This window comes from Squalius cephalus (genome assembly GCF_949319135.1).
Source record: "Squalius cephalus genome assembly, chromosome: 12".
In the NCBI taxonomy this organism is placed as follows: domain Eukaryota; kingdom Metazoa; phylum Chordata; class Actinopteri; order Cypriniformes; family Leuciscidae; genus Squalius; species Squalius cephalus.
Window position 1 is genome coordinate 9449870 of NC_137133.1, and position 12805 is coordinate 9462674.

General features: G+C 39.5%; 1 protein-coding gene across 1 annotated transcript in view; it reads left to right on the forward strand.

Moving 5' to 3' along the window:
* The window catches only part of mdn1 (midasin AAA ATPase 1), a 60380-nt gene that overhangs the window by 26639 nt on the left and 20936 nt on the right, over positions 1–12805 (forward strand). The window contains exons 35-60 of the mRNA XM_079888303.1: positions 940–1137; positions 1277–1485; positions 1902–2024; positions 2171–2368; positions 2560–2667; positions 2796–2984; positions 3080–3169; positions 4467–4730; positions 4804–5068; positions 5229–5388; positions 5868–5984; positions 6106–6314; positions 6778–6926; positions 7028–7227; positions 7722–7948; positions 8060–8173; positions 8620–8749; positions 8823–8929; positions 9033–9166; positions 9248–9408; positions 9501–9621; positions 10222–10438; positions 10583–10823; positions 11755–11881; positions 12136–12300; positions 12419–12633. Of these exons, the coding sequence (XP_079744429.1) occupies positions 940–1137; positions 1277–1485; positions 1902–2024; positions 2171–2368; positions 2560–2667; positions 2796–2984; positions 3080–3169; positions 4467–4730; positions 4804–5068; positions 5229–5388; positions 5868–5984; positions 6106–6314; positions 6778–6926; positions 7028–7227; positions 7722–7948; positions 8060–8173; positions 8620–8749; positions 8823–8929; positions 9033–9166; positions 9248–9408; positions 9501–9621; positions 10222–10438; positions 10583–10823; positions 11755–11881; positions 12136–12300; positions 12419–12633 (4438 nt within the window). The remainder of the gene's footprint in view (positions 1–939; positions 1138–1276; positions 1486–1901; positions 2025–2170; positions 2369–2559; positions 2668–2795; positions 2985–3079; positions 3170–4466; positions 4731–4803; positions 5069–5228; positions 5389–5867; positions 5985–6105; positions 6315–6777; positions 6927–7027; positions 7228–7721; positions 7949–8059; positions 8174–8619; positions 8750–8822; positions 8930–9032; positions 9167–9247; positions 9409–9500; positions 9622–10221; positions 10439–10582; positions 10824–11754; positions 11882–12135; positions 12301–12418; positions 12634–12805) is intronic.

Here is a 12805-nt window from a genome sequence, read left to right on the forward strand (position 1 = left end):
GTGATTTTATAGATTATCATGACAGAATATGCTAATCAAATACTTGAAGATAGTTAACTCCACATCAGCAACATAAATTCATCAACTAACCATTCAGAAATGTCCTGTTGCATTCTACATGTTGTCACTTCTTCTTGAGTCTCTCCATCATTGTCCGACTCCAGTTTAAACATAAAAGGTAGAACAGTTTCTGACATTTTAGTGCTTGTCTGCGTGAGGTAATTGGAGCTGCTAACACACACGAGCTCTTGAAGCTCCGCCCTCTGTGCCGGGAGCAGCAGCTCATTTGCATTTAAAGGGGCACACACTAAACGATGTGTTTTTACTGACCCTCAAAAAGGGACAATTTTAACATGCTGTAAAAAAAAATCATCTGTGGGGTATTTTGAGCTAAAACTTCACATACACACTCTGAGGACAACAGAGACTTATTTTACATATTGTAAAAATTATATTACAGTTTAAAATAAATGTTTTTTTTATTTTAACATATTTAGTAATTTATTTCTGTGATGACAAAGCTGTTTTTTTTAGCAGCCATTACAACAGTCTTCAGTGTCAAATGATCCTTCAGAAATCATTCTAATATGCTGATTATCAACGTTTAATACAGTTGTGCTGCTTAATATTTTTGTGGAAACCATTATTTTCAGGATTTTTTTTTGAGGAATAGAAAGTTCAAAAGAAAAGCGTTGAGTTAAAATAGAAATCTTTTGTAACATCATAAATGTCTTTTCTGTCACTTATGATCAATTTAATGCATCCTTGCTGAATAGAAGTATTAATTTCTTTAAAAAAGAATCTTACTGACCTTACTTAGATCTTACTGACCCCAAGCTTTTGAACAGTAGAGGGTGTATTTCATTGTTGCATTTACAGATCTAATATCCCTTCCCATACTACATTCCCATGACCTCATTTTTTTCTTCTTGGTGCCAGGAACCACAGTGTCGGCAGCAGAGAATGCCCTGGTGGCACGGAAGGCGAGTCTGGAGTACCTGGAGAAGAGACTGAGCAGAATTACAACGCTGGATGAGGAGATGCAAGACGCACTCCAAGTCTACGACACTAGCGTCCCCCGAGAGCCCCAGTGGGGTGAAGACTTCTTTGGCATTGACCCCTTCTACATTGCTGCAGGTGAGGACTCTACCAAAATATAAAATATAATGTTTCAAAGTTGAGTCTCTAGATGTTGTTAGCAGTTGTTGTTATCAAACCATGTGTCAGATATGACTTTTGGGTTTTGTTTGCCACATTTGGTCTGATCTTCCCACAGGTCCTGAGAGTGAGGGCAGGAGCCTGTCGGACTACGCTTTGAGTGCGGGCACAACTGCAGTTAATGCTCAGAGGATACTAAGGGCACTGAAGCTTCAGAGACCCATACTGCTCGAGGGCTCGCCTGGAGTGGGCAAGACCAGCTTGGTCACTGCCCTTGCCAAGGCCTCTGGGAACCATCTTGTCAGGATCAACCTGTCAGAACAAACTGTATGTAAAAGAAACATAGAGTTTTGCTTCAGTAGAACCTCCCTGCACTAAAGAACTGTTGAAAACTATCACCAATAGAATGACAATTATTTTATTTTTATTCATTTATTTATTGAAAGGAAAAAAAAAACATCAACGTTAAATACACTATCAAAAGATTTTTTTAATTCATACTTTTAGTCAGCAAGGATGCATTAAATTGATCAAAAGTGACAGTAAAGGCATTTAAAATGTTAAAGAAGACTTTTATTTCAAATAAATGGCTACTGAAAATTCAGCTTTTCCTTCACAGGAATAAACTGCATTTTGGATATTACAGTTTATATTCTATTTTTCAATAATTAAATGCTGCCTTGGTGAGCATAAGAGTTTTTAAAAACATAAAAAAAAATCTGTGCTGTATCCTCTCTGCACAGGATGTAACGGATCTGTTTGGGACAGATCTGCCAGTGGAAGGTGGGAAAGGAGGAGAGTTCGCGTGGCGTGATGGTCCTCTACTTGCTGGGCTGAAGGCTGGACATTGGATCGTCCTAGATGAGGTACAGATGAATGGCTGACTGTTGTAGCTCTTTGCCAGTTCAGTGTAATAACATAATAAAATGTTTGAGTCTTGAACATTTTCAGTCAGAAATGATAACTCATTGGGTAGTAGGTTATTGACTGGTGTTTTTCCTGTCATCTATAGCTGAATCTGGCTTCTCAGTCAGTGCTGGAAGGTCTTAACGCTTGCTTTGATCATCGTGCTGAGATCTACATCCCTGAGCTGGGCATGCGCTTCCATGTTCAGCATGAGAAGACCAAGATCTTCGGCTGCCAAAACCCTTTCACGCAGGGAGGAGGACGCAAAGGCCTTCCTAAGTCCTTCCTTAACAGATTCACTCAGGTAACTTAGATCTAATTACTTTTTTGATCTTTTTGTTTTCTTTTCTGTCTTAGAGATCATCTGTTTTACATATATTATTAATATACAGTATTGTTTACAGCAGTTTGTATTATAATATATGGTAATGGTCTTAGTGAGTCATACAATAAGAGACCAAAATATAGACATAGATCTGTATTTTCCTCATTCAGGTTTTTGTGGATTCGCTAACCAATGAAGACATGCAGTTCATTAGTGACTCCATCTTTCCTAACATTGACAATGCGATCATCTCCAAAATGGTGCAGTTTAGCAACCGAGTAAGTGAACAACACTTCCCTTAACCAGTGGTGTTCTTCTGTTGCTCTTTTAATTGACATTTGTAGATGTTCTAGATGTTCCTTTCATCTATCATCTGAAAAGAGGTTTGATTTTTTTGTTCTCTAAGCTCGTCCAAGAAGTGACAATTGAGAGGAAGTGGGGCCAGAGAGGAGGACCATGGGAGTTTAATCTCCGTGACCTGTTCCGTTGGTGTCAGCTGATGCAGACAGACCAATCACCAGGCTTCTTCAACCCTGGGCAGCATGTTGGACTTGTGTATGCAGACCGCATGAGGACAGAGGCAGACAAGGCTCAGGTAGCCACGCTAATTCAAATACCATTCATCACTCAAAAGATGACATGAAGATGTGGCTTTATCAATAATATCAATAATACATGTTCTGTTCTCAGGTGTTAGCAGTGTTTAGGAAGGTGTTTGGAGAAGACTTTGAGCCTTACATGGGCTCTAGGCAGTTTCATATCACCCCTTTGAACCTGCAGGTTGGTCAGAAATATAATATTTCAAAAAGTTTTAGTCTTTATTTATTTTTTACCCCTTAATTTTGGAATCAATAATATAAAATAAATCTTAAGAAACATTATATGTGATATATAATATAATATAATATAATATAATATAATATAATATAATGTATTATATGTTTTAGTCTTTTTTTATTTCATATCGATAATATGGAATTACATTATTATTATATAAATCTTAAGAAACATCAGAAGTGGTAATGTAATATAATATAGTATATTATAGGCACATTTATTTATATGGCACATTTCACACACAATAATACAATAAATGCTTTACATTAAAGGGGGGGTGAAATGCTCATTTTCACTCAATCTCCTGTTAATCTTGAGTACCTATAGAGTAATATTGCATCCTTCATATCTCCAAAAAGTATTTTGTTTTATTATATTAATAACAGAAAGATAGGCTGTACCGAGTCTTTCCGGAAAAAACCGAGCGGCTGGAGGCGGGCCCTGTGGGCGATGCTTAGCTGTGCTAACGCGCCGAGCTAGTGACAACACACAGAGACATTTGTTCAGTTCAACAGTTTTACTCACCGGCCGGTTCCAACGCACGACCGCAAATCTTTATCATTGCGACTGCTCGATCCTAAGCATTAGACGATCTGCAAATCCGTCGATCTGGGCTTTGTTTATAAAACAATCATCGTCGAAATGCAGGGAACAAACAGTCTTACACAACTCCGTTTATGCTCAGGAAAACAAACTCCATCCACGGGTTCCTTAATGCTGGGTTCTTTGGGAATCTGTGCAGGGTTTTCTTGCCCTGGCAACCAAAAACACACTTCTTTGGTGACATTGACTTCCCAAAAGCCGGGCAGGGCGCTTTGATGGCGAACTGCTTTCGCTCTCTTGCTCTGGTCTAAGAGTGCGCGCGCGGCCGTGATCTTAGCGGAGAAGTGCCCTTAGGACCCATATAAGGAAATTCCGTTACATCTGACGTCACACATACCCATACTCGAAAAAAACTTTCCAAAAATACTCCTTCAAACGTACAACTTAGTTTTTGAAACTTTGTCCATGTTTAGCATGGGAATCCAACTCTTTACCAGTGTAAAAAACTCAGTATGCATGAAATAGCATTTCACCCCCCCTTTAAAATTGAAAAAAATAGTCATAAAAATTACAGATTATTTTTATTGATTTTTAATCTTCATTTTTTTTAACATGTAATCTGTCATATAAAATTATATTATAAGTCTTAAGAAACTGGGTGTGAAAATATCTCTTTCTCTCTGTCACACATATGCAGTTGGGGTACTCAGTTCTGCAGCGCAGTGGAGGTGCACCCGTTGCTCTGGATCCTCCTCTGTCAATTACCCATTATTCTTTGCGCCCTCTGGAGGCACTGATGAAGTGTGTGGAGATGGGGTGGATGGTCATACTGGCGGGTCCCACTGCTAGTGGAAAGAGCAGTCTAGTGCATCTGCTTGCACTGTTAACGGGACACAGGCTGAGGGTTATGGCCATGAACAGCGCCATGGATACAACAGAGCTGCTTGGCGGCTTTGAGCAGGTCAGTTGGAAATGACAAGCAAGATGGTTGTTTCACTAGCTTGATGATATCGTTAACCTGGTGATCCGTTTAGGTGGACATCATACGGCCGTGGCAGCAGGTATTGGAGAGCATGGACTATGTGGTTGCTATGGTGACCAGGCGAGGCCTGATGTCATTGGACGGGGCGGTGCAGGATACTGAGTTTCTGTTGAGCACGTGGAGCACTTTCCGCCGCTGGCTGCGAGAGGAGGGTCTGGATACCACAGAGGGCATGGTCACATTTGAGGCTTTAAACAAACTGGAGGTCATTATTGTTCTGCTGCACAAACTCAACACTAAACTCAAGGTCTTTACAGGTAAGGACACTACACTACTGAGTACTTGTGCCGTATATACCTTGTAAGCTTAAACATTTGGTTTTCTGTGACATTCGAATGTGAATTCTGCTTGTCTTATCTTGTCCTAAATCTTATTTTGTGCCTTAACCATTTAAAACACTTTGATTGTCCCCTGCAGACATGTCAAAGCTGCAGATGGACTTCACTCTACTGAAGGAGCGCTTGGCTCAGATGCAGGACGGCTGGACTCATGGTGGTTTTGAGTGGCTGGATGGGACATTAGTTCAGGCACTGCAGGCTGGAGACTGGTTGCTCATGGACAATGTCAACTTCTGCAGGTTTTTAAACAGATCTTTATTAAAATGATTAAAATGCTTAAACACTCTTTTTGGAGTCTCTTGGTAGATTTGTAGACACATTTTAATGAAGAATGATATGACTCATTTCAGTCAAGTCTGTGTTTTAAGGAATCAGTTGAGTAAATGATTCAATGACTGATTTTTAGCCACCGGCATAACACTCTTGTCAGCACTCATTATTGAAAATATAACATTGGTGATCCAATAGAAGCAGAAATGATCTTATAATTGTCTAATTTAGTGGCTGCTTATCTAATTAGATTTAAATAAATGGTCCTGAAATATTGATTTGAGTTTTAAGTTACTTAAGAAAGAGTGCAGGGTGATACAAGACATGAAACTAGCATAACGTAAAAAAAAAATACTTTGCTGCAGAATGCCACGATTGACTAAGTTTTCCAGCTAGAACAGATATAATATGAAATTTCTTAAATTAACTATTTATGTGTATGTTTCAGCCCTTCAGTGTTGGATCGACTCAACGCCCTCCTGGAGCCTGGCGGGTCATTAACTATTAATGAACGAGGAATTATTGATGGAACCACACCTACCATCACCCCCCACCCTAACTTCAGGTACAATCAAAGCATCATCTGACACCACTTCCAGCTAAACTGTTCCCAAACTTATTTTGGCATGTGAAAGTACAGATCTGTGAAATATATTTTGCTTATCCTATTTCACACTGTGTTGTAGGTTGTTTCTCACCATGGATCCCACGCACGGGGAAATCTCTCGAGCCATGAGGAACCGCGGTGTTGAGATCTACATCCCTGGCGAGCATGAGGGTGTGTGCTGGGACACTCTGGATCTAAAGATGGTTTTACACACCCTGGGAGTGACTGGAGACTGTGTGTGTGACCTGCTCATCTCCATTCATTCAGATATCAAGAAGACCATATGGGGTGCGTCTGTGATTAATAACCCTTGTTCAGAATTTTAGTGATACTAATATTTGATTGCGTTCAGTACTTGCTCTGAAGCAAATCGCTGAGACATTTCAAGTTTTGCTGATGATACTTGTGTGTATTTTTTTTAGTATTTTGTCTTTGGTAATTGGTAATTCTAAGTGAAACATCACGTCATCATTGTGTATCAGACAATGCCACCTTGAGGAATGAAGGTGAATTGGACTTATTGAGTCATCAGAGATTCAATTGTTGTTTCACAGAAAAAATATACTTACTACTATTACAAAAAAATAGTAAACACTCTTTTTTAATATATAAAGATTATAATTTATAATGAATAGATTAAGGAAAACTTAGAAGGTCGATGTCTAACCTTAAAAAAATGAATGAGGGTGAGGGTAGTGAATGACGTCCTGGGATAAGGGTTAATGTCTATTCTCTCTTTAACGTCTTTTAGACTCGCCTGCATCATCCATGTCATCTCTGCTCCATGCTGCGTCTCTGTTGTCTGGTCAGCTCCAGAGGGGTGTGGATCTGCCCAGTGCTCTTCTACAGGCCTGTGGAGAGGCTTATGCTTTCTGTCAGCGCACCACTGCTAACCAGCAGGTTCATAGACATTTTTCAATAAGCATGACAAGCTAAGATATATAATTCCGTAATCCCTCAAATTATGCCCCATCAACCCCACCTTTCACATCCTGTCTCAGCTGGCACAGGAAGTCATAGAGAGGCAGTTGGCAGTGCTGGACTCAGAGGACTGGGGCAGTGGGCTGCTGTGTGCAGGCGTGTGGCCGGACCGCATCCCCTCAGCCCTGCTGTGCACTGAGGACTCGTGTTTTTCTAGTGTCCAGAGAGACGGACAGGTCCTCCTGTACTGCCTCAACACTCTCAGCCTTTACGGAAAAAGGTCAGAACTATACATACAAAAATAATTTCGTTCTTTATTACCAGCCACTTCATTGGTGTTAATGAGATTGCACTAATGTTTGTGCTCATTAAAGACATTTCCGTTTTGAATTTGTTTTAGTTTTCTAGCTTCAGTTTAGTTTGAGTTTTTCTGTATATATATATATCTTATTTCTTTTTATTTTTTTATTTTTATAAGAGCTGCCAAATTATCCCTCTGAACTCAAAATCAAGCTCAAATCAGCATTTTATGTTCATCTGTTTGTTTATATATTTATATATTTGGTGAATTAGATAATACAGCTAACTGAAACTGCAATAATAACTGATTGATATCAATTAATTCATTGTTCATTTTATTTTGTTGTAGTTTTGAGCTTGATTATTTCAGTTAGCATAACTTCAATTAGCATTAATGATACAAAAAATAATTTCCCCCCTTTCTTTGTTGTAGTTAACAACAATAACCTTGTATAATAACCTTTACCGATTCAGGAATCGTCCACTGAGCCTAGTTGACCTGCAGAGGGCGATGCAGAGCGGTGCTGTACTGGATGGGCTTCAGTTTTCCGGAGGTGGAGGACTGGACGGAGGAGCAGAGAATGCATTGCGCCTCCTCCCGACAGCAGTTAAAATACTGACAGAAAGAGCTTCTCACAGTGACTGGGTTCTCAGAACGAGCTGGCTCTCCCACCTTACCAAAACTTATAAACATGCACCAGGTAGGCTGTATAGGAAAAAGAATGCTTTTTAATGTGTTTGGTGTAGCTTGTGTAGCCATACTACTTGAGAGCTTATCTGTCCCAGTCTTGAGATCATGCTTGTCCTTGCAGATGCAGCTCTGATGCAGTTGGACGCAGGATGCACAGCGCTGAAGGGCGTATTCAACAGCAAGCTCATCGGGAAAGGCAAATGTCTAGCAGAGCTTTTGCAGCCACACAGCACAGGTACATATACACTCTCATATATATGCAGTCATGAAAATGAAAGCAGTTTCTTTCTTAGAAAATGCCCATGGTCTAATTGTGCACTAATAATCAGTGATCTCTGAGTCCTCTTAAACAACTTTCTGCTGATCTAACTAAAGCCGTGTGAGTAGGGAAAATCAATATCATGGTATAATATCAATCCAAATGACCAAACAATTCAACAATTCAAGTCTTGATAGATAAAAGACCCACCCTTTATTATTTTCTGTTAAATATTGTGGTTCATTATAAAGTCAGTCACATAATGGAAGTTAAATGCATTGAGAATGCTGCTTCATGGACTTTAACATTTACTCTGAAATAATCAAAATCATATTCCAAAAAAAACATTCATATTCAAACCTATAATATTCAGTCAGACTTGTGAAATTACTAAAAAAAAAAACCCACACATTCTTGATCAGATGACTACAGGATTTTGGTTGACATGCGCTGGAACAAGCAGTACTTGGACATCTTGGCCAACACCTGCAACTTTGAGGATGAGGAGAGATACATGGAATTCATGGAAGCGCTAAACGCTGTTGCCAACAGGTAAGTCCTTATTCTACTTTACTGGAATGTTTTTGTAGTAAAAAATTATATGTTTTATGTTCTGTTTTGAAAGGATCATATTGCTGATGGACCGAGAGGAGAGAGCAGCTATTAACAGCAGTGCTGGAAACAGCTCACCTCATAACAGCGCCTTGAGACTTGCCACTGCCTTCTCAAAAGGTATTCGCACACTTCCACAGCCATGTTAAAATACCCTGTTAATATTAGGAGACATGAATAAACTAGTTTGTATGTGACTATTGTAAATGTTTGGGTTTTATAGGAACAGTTGACATAGGCCACCTGCCTCATCCAGTGTTGGTCCACCTGCGCTCGTTTTTCGACCTGTGGGATACATTCGTACTGCAAGCCATGCAGTCGGGCCAGCCCTACATCTCTGACCACCTCATGTTTGAGGTCAGAGCGGTTTCATTATAGCCACGCTGCTGTTGCTACTGTTCTGCAGTTGGTTTACAGTGATGTGATTTGTGTGTCCAGATCTTGCAGCTGCTGCAGTGGAGGGATCGTTTCTGGCTTGTGTGTAACTCGCTGTCTGCGGATACACGAGGGGTGTGTGTGCTGTCCTTGCACTGGCAGTGGGTGCACAAAAACTTAATTTTGCGACTGCCTCAGCTTTTGATGGGGGATAGTGACTATGAGTGAGTAATGGCTTTATTACATGATTAAAATCCTTCATGTAATGTTCTCTTTAGTGTTTGTTTATATGTATATATGTGTATGTTCGTTTCAGAGGCCAACAGGAATTACACACCATCTCCACGGCCATCCAAAACACACTTTCCAGCTCTGTGGCTGTGGCCTCTTCTCTGAAGGGCATTCAGAAGACTTTAGGAAAGCCACTGCCGTTCAAGGTTAGGCGATATACACAATATGGATTTGTTTATATATATATATATATATATACAACGATATATAAATATTACTACAGTTTAAAAAAATAAATATTTCAATATATTTTAAAACCTCATTTATTTTATGCATTTCATTACATAATTTATGCCATTACTCCAGTCTGTTCCTTCAAAAATCATTCTAATATGCTAATTTGGTGCTAAAGAAACATTTCTTATAATTTCTTTTTATCAGTGGTGAAAATGGTTGTGGTTATTAATATTTTTGTTCAAATCGTATTACACTTTTTTTTTTCTCTCTTTGATTTAATATAAAGTTTGAAAGTACAAAAGTAGAAATAGAAAATAGTGAAATAGAAATATTTTTTAACATTATAAATGTCTTTACTATCACTTTTGATCAAGTTAATGTGTTCTTGCTGAATAAATGTTATTAATTTCTTTTAAAAAATAATTAATTGTAGTATATGGCTAATAAAAATAAAAAGAGGCAAACACCCAAAAATAAATTGAGAAATTCTATTAAAAGTATCAGAAGTATTTTATTTCAATCCTGCGTTCTAAGTGATCTAAAATAATCCCGCAATCTTTTCTGTTCAGCTGGAGGCGGTGGCTGAATGTGCGGCCCGTTTGCGAGTGCTGTGCGGGGCTTTGGATGTTAGGGACCTGCGCCTCGACAACAGCCTCGCATCGCTATGGAAACAAGAGGTGTCTCGTCTCCGTGGTGTGGCCATGGGAATTGACTCAAAAGAGGCTCTGCTGGAAGCTTGGGGTCTAGTGCTTCAGGCCAACCTCCTGCTGGAGCCTCAGAAGTCAGGTAAATGTCACTTGGGTTACCTTATATTATTGACAGTAATTCTTACGAATTTTGGGCATGAAGTGGTAGTACTAAACCATACAACCAGGCAAATCCTGATCCCCTTAGTTTATTAACACAAAATATACTGATCGTTCTATCCAGGTGTCCTGGAGAGGCTTGTGAGCTGTGTGGATCAGCAGCAGGGTCATATGGCTTCCTGTGGCCTGCTGGACTCTCTGTCTGAAGATAATGAGGAGGAAGTGGGAGATGGTGCCGCACCAGACAGGGAGGTGTTACTGCAGCTTGCACGCAGGGCTCAACTGTGGCCAGCACTGGAGGAGCTGGCGGTACTTAACCAGATGAAAGTCACCACAGACCTGCTGTATCTGTCAGTCACACCAGGGTATGATGATGTTTCTCTATCAAATTATTAAAGGTAGGGTTGGCAATTTCAGAGAGGCTAGCAATAGCAAGCTAGCTTTGAAAGCATAAGATCCCACCCTCCCTTCAGAGCGCTCCCAAAGCCACACCTCCTTCAAAATACATAAAAAAGCAGAGTCACGAGACAAGAGACTGTTAAATTACCTCATGTCTCAAAGCACATAACATTACAATAATAACATAAACAACTTAAAGAGCTCTTGTACCACCTGACTGCTGTAGATTCATTTCGGCATTGAAAGTGTTGACATATAAACGCATAAATCAGAGTCTGAGGACGTGAGCTGCTCCGAGGAAAACGTCACAGGTTTTCATCTCGTAATTACTGTTACGACGTGGTGTGAACGCAGCATAAGCTCGTTGTTTTGGTTCAGGAGGAACTGTAAAAGGTGGCTGCTGTTTGTTTGTGGCGCTCGGTGACTGACGTCTGTCTACAATTATGCATTGCCTCATGAAACGCACTGATGATGTGTCATGTCTGCGTGATCAGGGTGCGTGGAGGTATGGAAATGCATATTTCCACAGAAGATATGTGTACTTTATATATATATATATATATATATATATATATATATATATATATTTTTTTTTTTATACCATTTCTATTATTGATTGCTATCAGGATATGAGAGTTTCAGCCAGTATAACAAAAAGTTTTATAAAAAAAAAATGCCTACCCTACCTTTAACTATTATAAAACATTTAGGCCCGATTTCACAGACAGGGCTGATATTTACATTGTATTTTATTTTATCTTTATTTCAATGATAGAAAATTATGTTTAATAATTTTATTTATCAACAAAACTTGATTTAGCAAAGTAGGATCTTGTAGCATAAGGCGTTCTTTGTTCTGTGTTTTACTCATATTGTGTTGTATATTTTGCTCAACAGAGGCAATAAGAAGGCAGAAGATGGTCTGCGCAGGTCCTTCTCTAATCATCTGCGTTTCTGTATGCAGTCGACACCCATGAACATCCGACAGCTGCAGCCTCTCTGGTTCCTGCTAGGCACTGAGAGGGTCTGTCAAAACTCCATAATAATGAATGCGGTGTTATCATTAAAGGCCATGTTTTATCTTTGAGTCACATTTGACAAGCTTCAATTGATTATTAAATGTATCATACAAACAATACAAATGACTATAGTTTAACTTATAAATGATCTATGAAGTATTCCTTTCTCCATTTACTGAGAATCACATGCTTCACTGGGGACTAAAATATTAATTTCAGTTGATCTCAGTTTTCATTCTTGTTTTTATTCCCTCACCAGCCTGTGGAGGAGCTGCCGCTGGTGTGGTGTGAGCTGCTGTCTGAGACACTGGCAGCGTTATGGAGCAGCAGTGTGACCTCTGACCCTGACCGTTGGCTGAAGTGGAATCCACTGAACCCTGAGGAGCACATCAACTCCAGATCACTGTTGGGACCATCTGATACGGTATGTGTGTGTGTTTGAGGGGAAAGAGCTAAAAACACTATGTGCTTTTTTTTATTTGAATTTAACATGTTATTTAACATGAATAAATAACCTTGACATGATGTTTGTCGATGTGAAGGGTCCTGGCATCTTGAGTCGTGCGGTGTGGTCCCGCTGCATGCTGGGAGTTCTGAGCAACACTGATGCTGGCGGCCGATGGGATCCATCCGGGTCACACTTCCTGTCATCATCACGGGTGACCCTGGGCGAGTGGAGAGAGAGAACTGGGCAGCTGCAAGATCTGAATGCTGTGATCTGGGATAATATGGCTATGGCTGAGCTTGCTGACTTCAGGTAGAGAAAATATGCATTTAAATATATTGTATTCCATATGTTTTTTATTTTAATTAGTGGTGTCTAATCGATTAATCGCATCTAGCATAAAAGTATGTTTACATAATGTGTGTATATATATATATATATATATATATATATATGTACGTATGTGTATATGAGTGTGTGTATG